Source organism: Pholcus phalangioides, unplaced genomic scaffold (genome assembly GCF_987345545.1).
Source record: "Pholcus phalangioides strain wild (caught in Gottingen) unplaced genomic scaffold, Ppha-v1.0 ptg000001l_1, whole genome shotgun sequence".
In the NCBI taxonomy this organism is placed as follows: domain Eukaryota; kingdom Metazoa; phylum Arthropoda; class Arachnida; order Araneae; family Pholcidae; genus Pholcus; species Pholcus phalangioides.
In genome coordinates this window covers 5,277,925-5,296,470 of record NW_028301594.1, presented here as the reverse complement: position 1 = coordinate 5,296,470, position 18,546 = coordinate 5,277,925, and the positions used below count along the sequence as shown (strand labels likewise).

The 18,546-nt window shown below is 35.8% G+C and overlaps 1 protein-coding gene across 3 annotated transcripts in view; it reads left to right on the top strand.

The window, feature by feature from the left end:
* Nucleotides 1-14,251, top strand: part of LOC149089736 (uncharacterized) — a 109,072-nt gene extending 94,821 nt beyond the window's left edge. For all 3 annotated transcript variants that reach the window (XM_089241815.1, XM_089241741.1, XM_089241890.1), the window contains exons 4-5: nt 1,266-1,462; nt 1,937-14,251. In XM_089241815.1, coding sequence (XP_089097941.1) covers nt 1,266-1,462; nt 1,937-6,451 — 4,712 coding nt within the window. In that variant the 3' untranslated portion in view covers nt 6,452-14,251. The remainder of the gene's footprint in view (nt 1-1,265; nt 1,463-1,936) is intronic.
* Nucleotides 14,252-18,546: the final 4,295 nt, after the last annotated feature.

The window sequence follows — 18,546 nt, the reverse complement described above, 5'->3', positions numbered from 1 at the left end:
AACTTCTTCCATATTTCAGTGTTAAGTTTATCCCCTAACTCAAAGTTTTCGAAATCAAAGGAATTTAAAAAATTACATTTATCAGCAGAATTTAGCATTCAGCAATAAAACATAGCATCTAAGAATACAATTTAGCATTTAACAATAGAATTTAGCAGATTCATCTATGCTTGCAAAAAGCGAATGACTTTCCCCCATGAAATAAGAACAAAGAGAGACACACTCACTGAATTTTTTGACAAAAATAATCTTGTATACACTTTATTATATAATTTTTTTTATTTATACGAGTATCATGTATGCGTCCATTTCCATAATACAGTATGCACATGATTTTAATATATACATGATAATTAAATATGATTAAATTATATAGAACAATTTATCTTTTCGAATTTATTAATCGCCAGTAGTTTGACACATTTGACTAATATGATAATCATAAATAGCGCTGCTATTTTAATAAATCTTTTCTTTCCCTACTCTGAAATTGGAATTTCCAATAAATCAGACTAATGATAACGACATTTTTTGTTGGCCGCTGCACATTTGACTTATCAAGATTTGACTGTAATAGCATATTAATGATCAGATCATCAGAAATATTTTCAAAAATATCTTATAGCAGTAGTTTCAATGGAGGCCATATGGCTGCTTTCTGGTACTGGGATATTCTGGGGGGGGGGGGGGCACCTGCGTGAAAAAATCAGGTGAAAGAGGCCACAGAGAACTGTGGGGGGGGGGAAATTCATTATAAATCCAGTTTTGACTGAATTCAATTCAATAAGTAGAAAAGGGTCACTCCTGAATGGGAAGGGGGTGACATGAGGAGAAAATAGGGTCGAAAATTGGGCTAAAAGGGTTTACAAACATTGTTTTAGGGAAAACATGTCTTGATGCCACAAATACCTCATCAAATATTGTTGATATATCAGTTTTATATATAAGATAGAATTCAAACATTTTCTTCTTCCTTGACATTGATTACCAAATTTAGAACATGGGAGAAGATACCTGTCTTTTAACTTAAACTTCTTTTATCATTGTCTTATAAACTTGTTATTTGCCTATTTTGTGTCTATGCCAAGAAACAAAAATTAAGTAAGTGCCAAATTTTGGCCTTTTTGGATCAGTCTCAGTTTTTGAGATGGGAATTTATATTACCTGCATCAAAGGCGATGGCAAGGCGATTACCTGATAATCGCCTTGCCATCATGTTTTTTCATCTTGACCTAAATGTTCTTAATTATTTTTTCTTCCTCAAGGTGAATTGAATGAAAATGATGAGGAAGCTGTGGCAAGCAAAAAGCCTAAGCTTACAAATGTTCGAGTGAATGGCTTTAAGGCTTCCAAAATGAAGAAGCTCCATAGATCTGCTCACCATCGCTTGCTCAGTGCTGCCAAATCTATCAAGAAAAGCAATTCTTTGAAAAATCTGTCTACACAGAAAGAGAAAAATGAGGTATAAAACTCTATTCTTCTTTCTTTCTCTCTCTCTCTCTCTCTCTTTTTTAACCCAGGAGGAGGCATGGTCCTGAGTAGAGTCACTAATGATTGTATGGGATAAGTCTGGAGTATAGGGCTGTAACCAGAAACATCTTTCAGGAGGGGGTAAAGTGGTAGAACAATAGACTTATATACCGTTGATCCTAGAGGTATACTTCCAATTAGAAAAAGTATCCACATAACTTGTAGTACTCAGATATGTACAATAATCAGTGACATAATAAACGATCAATAATCAAAAATTATAATAAAGTTAAAATTATAATAAAAATTAAAATTATAATAAAAATTAAAATTATAATAAAAATTAAAATTATAATAAAAATTAAAATTATAATAAATATCATCTTCAGATGATATTTCTTATGTCAAGTCGAACAAAATAAGATCTTTATTTTTAATATATATATAATATTTTTTCTAAAACTAGGAGGAACCAATGGAGGAACTTCAAAGCGAAGGCAGTCGCTGTCCGATCTGCGAAGAGGAATTCAGTGATTCTCATTCTTTCACTGTTCATATACGGGACCACAATACCAAGAATTACACTCACACCTGCAAAATATGCTCAAAGCGGCTGAGTTCAGCCAGTTCGTTGGATCGACACATGTATGTGCATTCTGGAGAGAGACCGTTTCAATGTAGTATCTGTAGCCTCAAGTTCACAACAAATGGTAATATGCATCGTCATATGAAAATACACGAGTCCAATTCTACTGAAGTTACCAAAATAGCAAGAAGTGATAAGAAATCGCCCACCAAAAGACAATCCAATGGCAAGAAAAGTCCTGGACCCTTGACACTGTCAAAAAATGAACAGGCACCTAAAACAAATTCATTCAAAGAGGCCAGTAAAGGCTTAGAAGCTGAAAATTCTTCTGAGCCTAAAGAAACCAAAGATAATCCTTTCAGTTGCATAGTTTGTGGAAAATATTTTCTGACTCCAGGCACTCTAAAGTCTCACATGTGTGTGCATTCGAATGATCCGATAAAGTGCTCAAGTTGTAATGTCACTTCTAAGAACTATACAAGCTATCTCGAGCATTCCTGCAGTTCCGATAGCAATAAGAATAGCAATAAGAGGCTATCTAAAGTTGGTTTTCATGATCTCAGTTTCATAGAGTTTTCTACTTCAAAGTTTGCACTGATAGCAAAACAGATGTGTGAAGAACAGTCACGAGATCCGAGCAGTCCTTTCTTCTCCTGGGAATGTGCAAAGTGTGCTAAAGCCTTCCCCAGTGACAAGACTCTGATGCAACATGAGGATAGCCACGAGACTGAAACTGCAAAGACCTGCCACACCTGCAAGTGTGATTTTCCATCTAGGAAGTGCTTCCAGGATCATCAACTTCGTCACCGAACTACTGAAACAGCTACGCTCGAGTCACCAAAGAACGGAAAAAAATCTGATAAGGAGGATTTCCTGGCCCTCCTAGAATTATGTGACAAACGACGCGTAAATCCGGTGAAGCAACCCACAAACAAACCGAAACCCAAGCAGTTGGATGGTTTTGGTTATTTTTCTCAAGAAATCACACCACGAGGTGATGATAGTCTGGATCCAATGGACTCTAGTAGAGACTTTGCTGACATAAATTCCATTATCTCACTCACCTCAAGAACTCCATTAGTTCCAGATATGAGAACATCCCCGGTGACTGCTTCTCCTGCATCACCACCCAGGGCCACAGTTGCCTCATCTGTACCTGTCTCCCCTGTTATAGAAGGTTCTGCTAATCCTATATTTGAGACACCAGTAACAAATGAGAACTGTTCTGATTCATATTCTGCCAAAGAAGATGAGGAAATGTCTGTTACAGAAATAGAGAATGAAAACCAACTTTTCTGCAAGAAATGCTCTAAGAGTTTTACGCATCCTAATGATTTGAAACAACACATGCTCGTCCATACAAAAGGTGGCTCTCTTCACCAATGTAGTTTTTGTCCATACCAGAGTGTGGACAAGAGTACTCTGAAGCGTCATTTACGTAAGCATAATGGAGAACATCCTTTCAAATGTAGTATCTGTGATTATGTTTTCACTACAAAAGCAAATGGCCACAGACATGTCAGAAACAAGCATAAATTATCTGACATTGAAGCTGCCGATGCAGTAGTGTACAACCCAAACATGCTCGAATCCAAAGACACAGATAGCCTGTCTGGTGAAGCCAACACTACAGAAACAGTATGCAAATATTGCAAAATTGATTTTAAGTACAATCGAGTGTTGAGACATCATCTGCGATCGCTAAATAATAGTTGCAGCCGAAAGCCATATTCGTGCTCTTTGTGCAAGCAGGGTTTCTCAACAAAGAACAATTGTATCCGTCATGTTACTAACCACCATCCTGAATGTCGTGACATCGCAAAAGAGCTAGTCATTGCCAATGAAACAAGTCAGAGCAGCAGCCCTTCTGAAACAGCAACAGCTGCTTACGAGCCCCTAAACCTAAGCAGTGTCACAGACAGTAGAGACAATTCCCAAAATGCTGATAGTTCTGGAGAAGAATTTCCAGGGAGTGATGCTGAAATAGTGAGTGTTGCGGAAAGTCTTGTCAGTTTGTCTGAACTTATGCCGCCACAAGATCAACCCCTTGATCTGACAATATGTGCTCTGAATCTCAGCTTAAGAGAATCTGAGATGCCAGCTGATCTGTCATCAAAATCTGTCGCAGCTTCAGGCACTGAAATGGACTGTTCTGAAGCCTCAAATATGTCAAGCACCAGTGAGGAAACTCAGAATCCAAAAGAACCAAAAAGTCTTGATCCTCCAGTGACTCATCAGACATCACCTGTCAACCTAACGAATGTCCCAAAGCCACTGAATTTGGTGAAAAATAACATGGCTCCAGTTTGCCTCGTCTCTGATTTAAGCAATAGAGAAGAGTCAAATTCTGGAATGGTGGCAGCAGCAGCAACATCACCGCCATCTGCTCCAGTTCAGTTACAGAAGTCTGTGTCTGTCTCTGAAATTAACAGAGCTATTGCTAATAAGTCATCCATTCCAGTTGTTATAGTCCCTCCAATAGTTGCACCTCTCCTGCCATCAACAGTTGTGGAATCTGCAGCTTCCCCCGAATCATTGAAGTCTTCTGCAGTAGGACAAAAAGTAAAAAAGTTTTCTTGTTGGATATGTATGAAGGGATTCACTCTTAAATCAAATCGTGAAAGGCACGTGAAGAACCATCATCCTGAGCATGCTAGACCTCCAAGGAGCCGAAACTATATCCCAACATTGACGTCCGCAACTACAGCAACTGTTCAAAAACCAACAACATCTGCTCTATCCGAGAAGACCAGAGACGCTCTTCGCTTTACATTAATTTCAAAAAACAATGGAAACGGTGCCACCAATAAGAGTCCAAGCAAGTCAGCTTTTGTAACACAACCCACACAGACTCTATCCCCAGTTCGACTTCTCATTCCTTCTGAAAAGAAAGATTCTTGTGTAGAACCCCAGAATAAGAACAAGAACAATGATGTTACAGATTTGGCTAGCGTGTCATCCGTCATAGATACTGTCAATTGTCAGACTTTCAAGCAGTACTTAATCGAGGCCAAAGATTTGCCTAACAGTGACCATCTCAGCAGTTGTAATACATCCACTGATAATGCATCCTTATCACCTACATCTTCAAAGACAAGTAGCGAGTCTCTGAAAAACAGTACTGGAGATGTTTTGCCATTAACTGAAAGCAAAAGGAGCTCCTATGCCAAATGCGTGAAGAGCATTCACTGTTCCTACTGCAAAAGGAAGTTTCCGTGGAAGAGCTCTCTGTCAAGACATTTACTAACACACACAGGGTTGAAACCTCACAAGTGCCCGAAATGCCCCTTGTCTTTCACCACCAAGTCTAACAGGGACAGACACCTATATCGCCAACACGGAAATGCTATTGGTGAAGTGTCTCCCCTGAATGAAAAACCCTTCAAATGTAATTTATGCACTACAAGCTGCTATTTTGCTACAAGAGGGAAGCTGAAAAAGCATTGTTTCGTGAAACACTCGTCTATTCTACCAGATGGTGACGGCACAGTTTCTCAGTTGGATATGATGGCTGGCTCGGCAGATGGGAAAGAATCAGGATTAGAAAAGGATGAATCCTATCTAAATGATAGAAGAAAATGCCAACAGAAGCTTTCGGTATCGGATGAAGATGAAGAAGAAGAAATGGGTTCAGATGACGCTTCTGACTCTCTCGATTGCCATGTTTGTGGTAGGGCCTTTATGAGTCAAGCTACTTTACTGAGTCACCTCAAGGTTTGCCATCCATTGATGATGGGAGGCGACTCTACAGAAAGCTCACCAGAGAAAATTCTCCCTGATCATTTGACTGTTGTTGTGCCCACGATAAAAGTCGAACCTGAAGATACCAGTAACAATAAGGAATCCTCCATCGCTGGATCCTCAGATAAAAATGAATATTCTTGTCACCAGTGCGTGCTCACTTTCCACACTGCTCACGAACTCCAGCTACATGCGAAAACACATCAGAAACAAGGATCCAAAAACATTGCACAAAACAATAGTCAGGCATCATCAGCTGTGGTGAATGGATTTTCATTGCCAAAGCTGCCAGCTGGACTGCCAAAAAAGACTCCGAACTCTCTGCTGTATCTGTTCGCAGCTGCTCAGCATGCACGCTCTGTGGATTCTGCCATGGAATCTGCTCAAACACCCGCAGATGGTGCTAACACCAACAGCAGCAGCAAGTCTCGGACTTCAGCTGCATCATCATCATCTCTACAGTCATCTAGCCAAAGGGTCATAGCTCCGTTGAATCAACCTCAAGTAGCATCTGCAGCTTCAGCAGAATCGACAGATGGTGATGAAAATGCACTGATATTGAACTTGTTAGGTTTGAAAGACCCTGAGTTCCTAGACGAAATGTTAGACTCTGCCGTTCGTTCCAGGGTCAAGAAAGAGCCCGTTGAAGTTTAATCAGCCTGTGAGTAGCACAAGGCCCACACTTGGAAACCTTTACAAGGAATTTATTTTCACCTGTTGATCACCTCGCCACCCCTCATCCCCATATTTTCCCCCTTACTAACTGTTGTTGTTGTTATCAGCATGTTGACAAATATGTTAAATTGTAATCAATTCTGCACAAGACTATTGCAAAATTCTTCATGTAATATTATTTCAAGCACATTCCCATATCTTAGCTCAGTTTTCATTTCCGCTTTAGTAAGTATTTTTTCTGCTGTTCGAAGTTTGGCACAGGCTGACATTTTTAAAATTTGTTTGTTAGTACTTTATGCAGTCGTAATTAACGGAAGAATTTGATATTTCTATTTAATATAATCACTGTTTTAAGTACCTCATTCCCTCACGTTTTGTTCTTCTTTAAGCGAGCCTATGTGTCTTTTAAAGATGTTTATTTTCTTATGGGTTTTTTTTTTTTTTTCGTATCCATGTATTTGAATCTGTATGAATGTTCGGAATTGTTATTCATGATTTGCACATGTAGCCACAATCATCAATTTTTTTATATAAAAGTTAGATCCTTGATTTATCTGCATAGTTAGAAACCCTGAAATCATAGAATTGTTCATTTAGACCTGAACTGGGGATGTTTGTTGTAACTTTGCCAGCACCTACAGTCAGTCACAAAAGTGTACATACATCGTTCAAAAGTGCATTTAAAAAAAAAAAAAGGCTTTGAGACAATTTTTTAAATTAAACAATCAAACATAAGCAGTTACTTTTCTGATATAAAGAAATAAATATCGAATTCATACACACAAATAGAAAATGCTTTTGTTCAAAATTTGCACATTACAAAAGTCTATATACATTAAAGAGAAAATAACAAATCTGCACAATTTATTTATACATGTTAAAATAATTAAGTATTTCGTGGACCCTCTGTTAGAGTTGATTACAGCCTGCAATCTCTTTGGCATTAACAGAACCAAATTTTCTGTGATATCTGCCGTTGTTTTGGACCATGCTTGTGTCAATGCGGGTTTTTTTTGTTGGAAATATTGTGATATGAAACTCTCATGTCTCAAGTCCATTCCATAAATGTTCGATGAAATTCAAGTCTGGTGACTGAGGAAGTGAACAAGTTGTTGTAGGTACCCCGTACAGGAGATATTTCTTTATAATCCGTGCAGTAAGATTTGGATCATTGTCCTGTTGTAAGATCCATCGGTATCCAAGTCCTAATGCATCAACTCATGCTCGCAAATTTTCTTCCAATAGCTTGAGGTATTGTAGGCTTTCCATCGCACCTCTAATGAAAGTACTGATTTTTCTACAACAGCTGCCCACGTGGATCCTCTATGTTATGTACATCATGCTTGACTGTGGTGGTGCAATTTTTAAGTTTCGTGTTACTTTATTTTTCACTGCAAAATTTTTTTATGATTGTCACTACTGAAGATATTATAGTTACCTTAATCGCGCGCGCTCGCGATGAAGATGATAGTTCTCAAAAGACTCTCAAACTCATCTTTTTTTATGGTTCGTAGTAGATGTCAGAGGCTTTCTCTTTTGGACTCTTCCATGAAATCATTGAGATCAGAGAAGTCTTATTAAAGATTCAGGATTCACAGTTTACCTGCGTTGCTGCAATGTACTGTGTGACAATTTAGAAGTAAATAATTTTCTCAGATTCAATCCTGCATCACGGTCATTCAGAGCTCTAGGGCAACCACTACGATGGCTATTAACCATATTGGTTGACTCGTAGTTCTTGGTAATAGTTGTGATAATGAAGCAACTTTTCTCAACCATTTCGGAAATCTCACCTCAAGACTTTTTTTCCTTTCTCTAGCTTTGTTACCAAATTTCTGATTTTGATTGAAATATCAGTAGAATGACTTTTTATGAATCTATTTCAACACAAAACACTGGTAAACAATACCTGGTATATACACAAGAGGTTCGATATAAATGTTTTTTATTTTTTGTCCTCCTTGCTTAATGAATGACAAAAAATAAATAATTACGGGCTAACGTGAAATAACAAAAATGCAAATGCTGTATGTAGACTTTTGTGATGAGGTTTTTTTTGAAGCATTTGCATGGACACATGAATCCATTAAAAAAACCAGCATAATATAGGTTTTACTCTTGAAATGTAATATTGCTAAAACATTATTCTATCTCTAGCGTCAATAATGGCTATAATATCAGCATTTTGAAGGGTGCATGTACATTTTTGTGACTGGCTGTACATTCTGATTGCAGAACCACAATTAAAAAGTGAAGTTGAAATGAAAATGTTCGTGAAATATTACATTGTAATTGTTGTTGTAAAGCTATATGATGAATTTATTATTTTTCTTAGCATTTTATGATTTCAAATATAAATATTTAAAAAATTCTTAACTTTGAAGCATGAATTTGATACCGAATCATGAATTTAATACACATATCAAAATATGAGAAGTTTTATAAACTTTTACTGTTTAACAGCTATCGGGACCAACACGAGTTTGAGCTCAGATTTATAAATTAGAAGTGAAGCAAGATTTGCAGAAACCAGATACTGTTTGATAGGGGGTATGAGAATTGTCAAAATTTCACATATTTCTTGTGGTACTTATGCCCAAATGAGTAATTTTGTTTCATTGTTGCACATGCCTTAATGTAAAATTATTTTTCAAAATTTAAAATTTCAAGAAATATTTATGTAGGAGAAAGTAAAAATTGCCTGTGATAATACTTGCCCTTCCTCAAGGTTGTAACAAGAGGAAGGGACCAGGGGTGGGGGAGTTCGGTCCCCCTCCCAAAACATGAGAGAATGGCCGAAATATATGAAATACCATGGGGAATTCTATTGTTCTCTCAAGAATCCCCCGAAACATTAGTTATCCCCTCCTCACCTGAAAAGATATAATATATAAAGACAAGGGTGAAGAAAGTTTTGGCACAAATTTTGAATTTTTCCCTGCATTTGACAATTCTCACCCCTTTTGACAACATTCAGTTTGCTGGGGGCAAGCATGCATTTTGATGATTGTTTAATGAGGTGATAAAAGGTTGAACTAGGCCCCCACGTTGTGGTCTGGCATCCAGGGCAGCAGACGTACCTGTACACTCCTGATTTCAGCCCTGAAATTGCAAATGGACCATCATATGCTCTGAGACCATCATCCATTTGTAACTTGATCTGTTTAGTTTTTGATTACTTGTTAATATACAGTCAATGCAAATCACGAATTGATATGTAATTTTTTTTACAATATATTTGTTATTAGTGCCTTGAACATTCCAAGTTTTTTTTTTTTGTATTTGATTAACGTGACACTACATAAAATATAAACGCAGCACAGTTAAATCTCTATATAACAGTACTCAGGGAGATTTTTCAGAACAATAATGTGCTATCTATGACAAAAATAAATCCCCATATTACGATAATTTTCTCTCATTCGTTGAAATTTAGTACAGGGAGATTTCATGGTATAATAATCATAAATTCCTAGAATTTTCCATTTTTAAAAGGTTAAATTCCACGCAAATGTGGGACCAAAATACGAATCATATAATTTTTTTAAGACTCGTTTTATTTTATGAAATGAACATTCCAAAAATATAAAGTACAGTATCTTGTAAAAGCGGGACCAATTTTTCGAAATATTGATGAATTAATCTGTTTTCATTGTACATTCCATTATTTTACTGATTTTTTTTTTTTAAGTGCGGTGAAATTTCAATACAATGGTACTTTGTGGTGGACCAAGAAAAAACATTATTGTAAAGGGATTATTGTTTTATTGAGAGGTAGCGGTTTAACTTTAGAGTGTAGGCATTTCCAAACTGGACTTGAAAAAATATCGTTGTATACAGATTTATCGTTATATAGAGTATGGTTGCAGCGAGGTTTCACTGTAATACAATAAATTGTTGAAAGTATATGATTATTATTATGTTTATATTAATTTTTTAAACAGAAATTTCTTATGATTGTGTTTATGCTGATCTGTTTTTTGTTTGACACGAATCAATATATAAAATAAAAAATTGCTATTTTAATTAATCAGCGTGTTACAGTAGTTATTTGAAAATTTTTAGTGCCTTTCGGGAAAAAAATTGTACACAAATGCATCTTTTCCATCCACTTTCAAAGATATTGTGAAAAGTAAATTAATGAACTTCAATGTAAGAGTTTTTAATTCTCCGTCCATATGCCTGAACTGAATTTCCTTGTTTTTTTTGGCGATGCTCTATTGCAGTCACTGCATCACAGCAATACACTCAATATTTCTTTATTCTGTGCAATACTTAGTATGAAGCTCTTTTTCTTATGGTATTTTGCATAGTTATTTGACAGTCTCAAATGTTTCTATCTTGTTATCTTGTTGCGGACACTTGATATATATGTGTACATATATATACTATATATTATAGCATGTTGAGTAAATATGTCTACACATGTTAAACATGTATGAATTCAGAATTTTTGCAATCGTATCAACTGTTGATAGGCATGATGTAATCATTTCTGTTCTGTTTGTATGCATGTTGGGTTGAAGGGTATTTTATTTTGCTGTTTGAGAAAACATGAATATTTTTTGATTATTTGGGTGAAGAGAACTGTGAAAGCTCTAATTATATATAGCTGTCCAGAGAAAATGCTACAACATAGACATTGTTAGAGAGAATATATGGGGTGTTTTGCCAAAAGTGTCTGAAAGGAAAGCGGATGCTATAATTCATTTTAATATTGAAGTAAAATATAAAAAACTAGCTATAATACCCAGCGCTGCCCAGGTTTTCTCTATATACTGGCAGCATAAGAAAAGTGACAAACCTTACAAGAGAATAAATGTACTTGAAACACATTGTTTTTGATCCACGGTAACCAAATTAGAAATTTCAAAAGTCATTGTTGAGGCTCACAAACCATTTTTGTTTGATAGTTTTTCTGCCCATTTTGGACATTTGCCCAGCTCAAGAACTTTTAAGGTAGCCTATATCGTTCAAGTTGGGTCCCATTTTGTATGTATGCAAAATTTAGCGACAATCAGTCTGAAATACTAGATTTGTGTAAAGAACATACACACAGAAAATCAATTTTGTATATGTAGATTACCTAGCAAAGAGAGCAGAGGCATTCTGCGGTAGATAAAACACCAGAAAAAAATGGTTATTAAGGAATATTTATATGGCCCTGAAAGTCATGAAATTTACATCGTAATAATCAAATAAAAATTTTCTAAGATATTGGCGATTGAAAGTTGATTTTTTTATTAATTTTAACACGCTTAAAAAGTTTAACCTTCTATGGTTCAGCCAGGGCAGTCTTAAGAGCATCATGGATCCCGGGCCAAGTGGTTTTTCTGAGACCCTACCTGATAAATTCTAGAAAATTTCAACTGAATCTCATTTTTGTGAGGCCCTCTTCAGGTGCCTAGATGGGCCCATGCGTTAAGACGGCACTGGGTTCAGCCCCCATGAAAACACACTGAAATAACTTTTTTTTACAAAATTGGATGTAAATTGGTGCTGTTTGGATATTTTAAATTGAAACAGTGCGTCTCAACACTTGAATCAATTAGGAGTGGATTATTTAATTAGCTGAATTTCCAATTCAAGGTAAAATATACAGTTTGCCTTTGATCTGAATGCTGTCTGTAAACAGATTAAAATTTTTCTTAACAAATTTGAACAGTTTCTACCTTGAATGTTATTTGTCATTCCCCCTCAAATTGTGTGATTTTATAAAATTCTGAACATGATTAATGACATAATCACACAGACATAATTTCAGTAGCTCTCAAAAAATGACATCAAACAAGGAATCTACTCTTTCTAGATCAAAAAGTTGTTGTTCTTGTAAGCTGTATTTTGTACTGAAATGACTATAAAAGATGTAATTTATAAAATACCAAAAAAATTCAAAAAAGAAATTAGTATGACCTGGTTTTTTTACCATGTATTTGTCATGTATATTCAAATACACACTGGACCACAGAGAAGTGCCAAAAATCGATAATTTTCACCATCAATATCTTAGCAAGTCTTAGTTTAATTATTATGGATTAAATCTCTTCCTTCACTATAACAAAGAATTGAATTGTAAATTCTTTTGATTGGGGAGTCCTATCATTTTTTTAAAATTAATCATCTTTTTCCCTTTTTTTTTATCCAACTACCCATGCCAGTACAACTTTCCTCTTTCTGCTGATATATATATATATTGATATTTTACTGTAATTTTGACACACACGTGCAATGTTTAATATCTATTTCTTTTCAACACTTTTGGTGAAACACCCTGTATACTATTTCACAGTAGCCAAATAGCTGAAAAAAATCCCTTCCCTAATAAAATTAACGATGTCTAGGAAATCTTGACATGCATCATACCCAAAAACAAAGAATAGGTTATTTGCCGAAGAGTAGACTTTTATACAAGACAATGTTTTTAGCTGTTTTTCTGGAGAAATCTTTCAAAAAATTGACACAATCCTCTGCAAACTAGACTAGATCTTTGTTTTTTTTTAACTAGTCAGAATTTCCATGGGTTAATTGCCCATTAGTAACCATAATGCCATGCTTTTCTAAAGATGTTATGCAAAGTATTGAGAAATTTTTGTGAGACCAATCTAGCGTCGTAAGGTGCAACACAATAAGCATCAAACCTTTTTTTTCTCTCTCTCGACAGTTCTACAGACTGAACCATTAAAGAGATTCATGTTTCCTCTGAACGAGCAAGACAATTTGAGCGACCCCAATTTGAGACCCAATATATTTATATATTAATTTCTATTGTTGTAGTGACATCTATAAAAGAATGCTTCCATAACATTCAGTAAGGTTCATTTTTTTTTTCAGTTTATTTTCTCATGCACAAAAACTATGTTTAAAAATGTTTAAAATTTCAAAATTTGGGATTATGTTTTTGCAAAAACCAATCCTGTAGTCCAATCCTTTATTTCACCATGCACAGAACTAGATTTTGTACCACATCAGTAATAGTGTACCGAAAGTACAACATATGTATATTGGAAGAATGAATTTGTCTCTTGTGTGTCTGTGTTAATTGTTGAGCTGATCATTGATCAGCATGTCTGGTTGACGGGACCAATAAAATAGAAATTCCTCTTGTATTTTATAGTGAAAATTTTTTCGCTCTCGAAAAGTGTAATAAAAATGGCAACCGCAGTGCCTGAAAATGTAAATGTATATATACGTGTGTCTATATATATATCTCTGTCTGTGTGTTTTTTCCTCTTGCAAAATCTTATATCGTAGAAGATCGGAAATGCAATTTTTCAGCTGTTTTTTCCCCTCTCTCACTTTACAATTTTTATGTGCTTGAATATTAAAATTGACATCAACTTTGGATTAGGATCGTTTCGCCATGATTTGATGACATAAATTTATTTTTCATTATAATTTTTTTTCTCCGAATTCCAGATGTATAGTTCTATCTTAGTTGCTGTATATTTAGATATAGTATATACATATATATATATTACCCTGTCTTAGTTAGTAGGCTTGAAATTTGTAATATCATCATCATCATCTTGTTCAATGTTACGTCTTTAGCGTCCATTTGTGTTACGATGAATAATTCGCCTGTAAATATCATTAGGAACATTGACACAATAATTATTATTTCAACTTATATATAAGATTCTTAGTCAGCGCTCACACACACACATATTAAGCTTTACACTTGGGTTTATTCTTCTTGTGTTATCAGTGACAATAAAAATGTGTGTTTGGATATTTTTTCCCCTCGAAATTTGTCATTGAAATAAATTGTTTTCAGTGGAATGACTGCGACTGAATATTCATTTCAATTTTGTATTATTTACTTTGTATTTTTATGACACGCATGGAACAGAATAGATGGTGGTGCGAACAGTTGATAGCAGCAGATCCGAAACAAAAATTATGCCCATCACGTTGATTTCTCATTTCCTACTGGAGAGATCGATGGCAGAACTTATGAACACATACATGCTTATCAACAGCCAGGTTAAGAGCTTGTAAGAAATTTCAAATGCTCAAAACGAAGATTAATCTGAAAATTTCATCTTGAGTCAGGCTAGAATGGCCGATACATATAATAAGGAACACCCGTGGGACCAAAATGTTTGTCTTTTAAATAGAGATGCGTTATGTATAGTACACATAGTCTATACGTGTTTAACTTGCACATCTTGTGTGCATCATCATAAAGTTATAAAAGAATATTCCTTGAAATTATTGGCAGATTTTTTGAAATTCTCGGAAGTACATTGAAACAAGCAGCCCCTTTTCAGCCCAAATATGATGAATAAATGGTAAAGAAAATTAAACTAAAACAAGAGTGAAGTATGGGAGAAATCGGTATAGCATCCAGAACCTGTGGGATCGAGCCATATTTGCAACTAAATCTTCATTGATACCTATAGGAATATTGCAATAACTTTACGCCTATGTCCTGCAGGCATCAAAATAATAAATCTGTCTTTAAAGACAAGTGCAGTTAATTTGATACAAATATGAGTTACTAATCTGTGGTCTGAGTGTACATGATCCATCTCAGGGTAAGGCTAACAGGGCTCTGGTCACTCATAAATTCACTAGAAAGGGGTCCATGAGTGTCGCCGCTGAGTAAAAACTTAATCATCTGTGTAAAAAATAATAATCTATAGAGTGGGTATCATTCTGGAAGGTCTCTTTCCCCATTGAAAAATCATTTAGTTAAAACCAAACACCTACAAAACATAGGCCCGTAGCCAGAAATTTCGTTTGTGGGGGGACGCCAAAGTGATAGAACAATAGATTTGGCAATCTTTTCCCTTCTTTTCTCATTTTCTCACATTTCGGGAACGTAGGCGCAGATTGACTTGGAAGTCTGGGGGGGGGGCACGATGATGATGATGTCAGCTCATATATACATTAGATCAGTCGACTCCACATTCAACGCTGGGGGGGGGGCGCAATGCCCCCCAGTATCTCCGCCCATGTTCGGGAACGGGGCAAGATACTCCTCCAAGTCTCCCCCTCTCGCTACGGCCTTGGTTTTAGGACTGATATTACTCACCTTATTGGTTAACCCTTACAAATCCAATGAATTAAGCTAACTCTGAAAATATAGAATAGCCGTGTGTTGTGTTTTATGAGAAAAATGCTAAATTATTAAACTTTCCTAAAATTGCAATTCATTCAAAATTTTAACTGCATTGTACATTGGAAGGAAAGTGTGTATCTTCAATGCATACTTTCTTCATTATGTTTACAAACAACTCTACTGTATGAAGCTATTATACGAAAAATTAAAACTTGATTCGAAAAGGGTGTATTCCACTATTGTAATTACATATATATTTTCAATTTTTGTATAATTTCCGTATTAATAATTAGAGCCCGGAAGTTTAGGGGGGGGGGGAAAGGAACTAACAGATACGATACTAAGGGTCAGTCAAAAAAATGTACTACTTCTGCTTAACCGTATACATGCATCTCGTACACATTCCTCTACGGGATTTCTAACGAATGCCGGAATGTGTGTTTTGAGTGTATGTGTGACCCTAACGTATTTACGTTGTCGATTTGCGCTTGTTTCGTGTTCATGCTGCTATCTGTTTTCCATTTTCTGAAGTAAAAATGGAAATGCTTGAATTTTTCATGTTATGTCATTATCGTGTTCATGGCCCCCACATCCTGAAGAAGGGCCCCTAGGCTGGGATCTTTTACGGCCCCCTCCCCCGACCAGACTTTAACGGGGCCTCCTTTATGATTAATTTATAGCGTGAAAAAACAAAAAAAATGATTAAAATCCTCCCGAGCCCCAGGGCCGGAGCCTTGTCAGCCCACCCGTCGTGGGGGCCATGATCGTGTTAGAGGTCTGCCTGCTCTCTGCGGAGAGACTTTTTCAAATAGGAGACAAGCTCGCTTTGACGCCTCGAAGCTGAAAAAAAAAAGATTACTACACTCATTCAATGTTTCAATGATAGATGAACATTTTTTTATGATAGGAAAAAAGCGGTCGATAGCTGGCGCTGACGTACACAATTCAAAGAAAAGATACGCAAATAATGAACAGAATGCCTCCAAATCGTTTATTACAGCAGTATGTTCCACATGACCAGATAACACAGTGCAGGCGAGTCACAAATGCAGCAACGGCAGCAGGTCCCCTTACCAATACCTTCTAGAGCAGAAAGAAGGAGCTGCTCTAGAAGGTATTGCCCGTACACGGTTTACAACGGTGAAGTGGTTGTGGATTAGGAGCGCAAGTTCTTATAACCGTCTCATTTGCATATTTCCACCGAAATCGCTCGTACCAGCGCCACGTATTGGCTGTTTTTCTCTCTCGTTATTTTTTTTTTCCTGTCTTAAAAAAATTCCCGTTACTTAGCGATGCTTATAACCCTGCAAACCGTTTTTTTTTTATTTCGGTTATTTTTCCTATTTTTATGAATTTTTAAAGTTTCTACGCACTTTTTGCCCACCCTGTATGTAATTTTCTGTCGTACAAAATAGTGTATTTGAAATTGAAGGATATCAAAACGATGTATAACGTTTTCACATGGAATAATTTGAACAGTATTTTCATAATAATGGCATATTTTTCTCAAAATTTTCAAATATCAAGCTTTGTATTCAATCGGTTTGCATTGATTTAAAAAAGATCTCTGAAACTGGAGATTTTTTTAATATACAGGTAAGTACACAAAAAATCGACTTGTCATGATTGATTGCAGCGTGTTTATTGATTTAGAGAAATAAAATCAAAATATGGAACAGGCAGATTTGAAGAATGAGTGGCCAAGAAATTTGCTAGTGGGAGAAAAAAGGCAGCGAAAATTATATAACCCTTAATACATCCACCTCTGCCCAGACAGCAAGAGACCACGTAAATGACTAAACTTACAGAGCGTGAGCAAGTATATGAATCACCAAATGAGTGACCCACAGAGCATGAGTGACCTTGTGAAACGCATGTGAATGGCGAAAAGAGCCTTCAGAGACAAATAGGTATGTTTGCAAGGAGGAAGGGACAAGTGGGTTATTAGCACAGGGTGGCAAGTTTGAGGAAAGAGTAGTCAAGAAAATTAGACTACAATGGGAGAAGGGCGTGAAACATTTGTGTAGTCCACAGGCAGCAAAACCATAAATGCGCTGCTGGGGACAGCGCAATGTTTTATGGTATTGATGAACATCAGTTGGGCCCCCACTGAAACCTTCCCACATACGCTATAAATGGCTTAATATCTCCTTTATTCAAAAAGTAACAGATTCCTACTTCCCCCCATTGGCTGAATGAGAATTATTTAAATCGGGGTCTGACTACCTCCTCTCTGATGTTTGATGCAAAGATTGTCAAATATTTTTCCATCCAACCATCTTGCTTGTATATATATATAATGAAATTAAATTTAAAATGTATAGCCTGACTTTCTTGAGAGGCTCCACACCCCCCATTCCCACAGGAAACTTTGGTCAAAAATGTTTGGCTAGTCAGTGAATATAATTATGCTGTTTCAACTTTCTCGGCCCAGATAATAATACTTTATATAATAATGAATGCGCATGGGAGGAAATTGAACGAAAAATTTTACAGTTTTGGTGCAAATTTAAAATAAAACAGATACGTGAAAATATAATAGCAACTTTCATATTTTATTTTTTCACTACAGAAGCAATGAAAAATATGAACAAAACGAAATTTACAACATTTATAAATGCACACAATAATTCCTCGGAATGTTGTCAACATTTCACGTAGAGGGGGAAAAAAGCCATGCTTTGGGCAAGAAATAAAAAAAAAAAACTTTTGTACTTTGCTGATACAGAAATCGAGAAGAAAAAAATAATAATTGTGATAGCAACATGATATAAAAAGTACAACAGTTGAATGTTTCACCGAACTTTGAACTATAAAACTACAAATTAATATTTTCAAGAAAATGAATGGGAAATAATTTGTATGTAGTTAGCGATGGAACAAATATAAAAATTTTTAAAACTTTTAATTTTTTTTTTTTACAGGGAAAATCGTTTAATAATTGAGGCAGAAATTTAAATGGATTTCAAAGTAGAAATTCTCAAACAAAAAAAATATTTATATTTCAGTA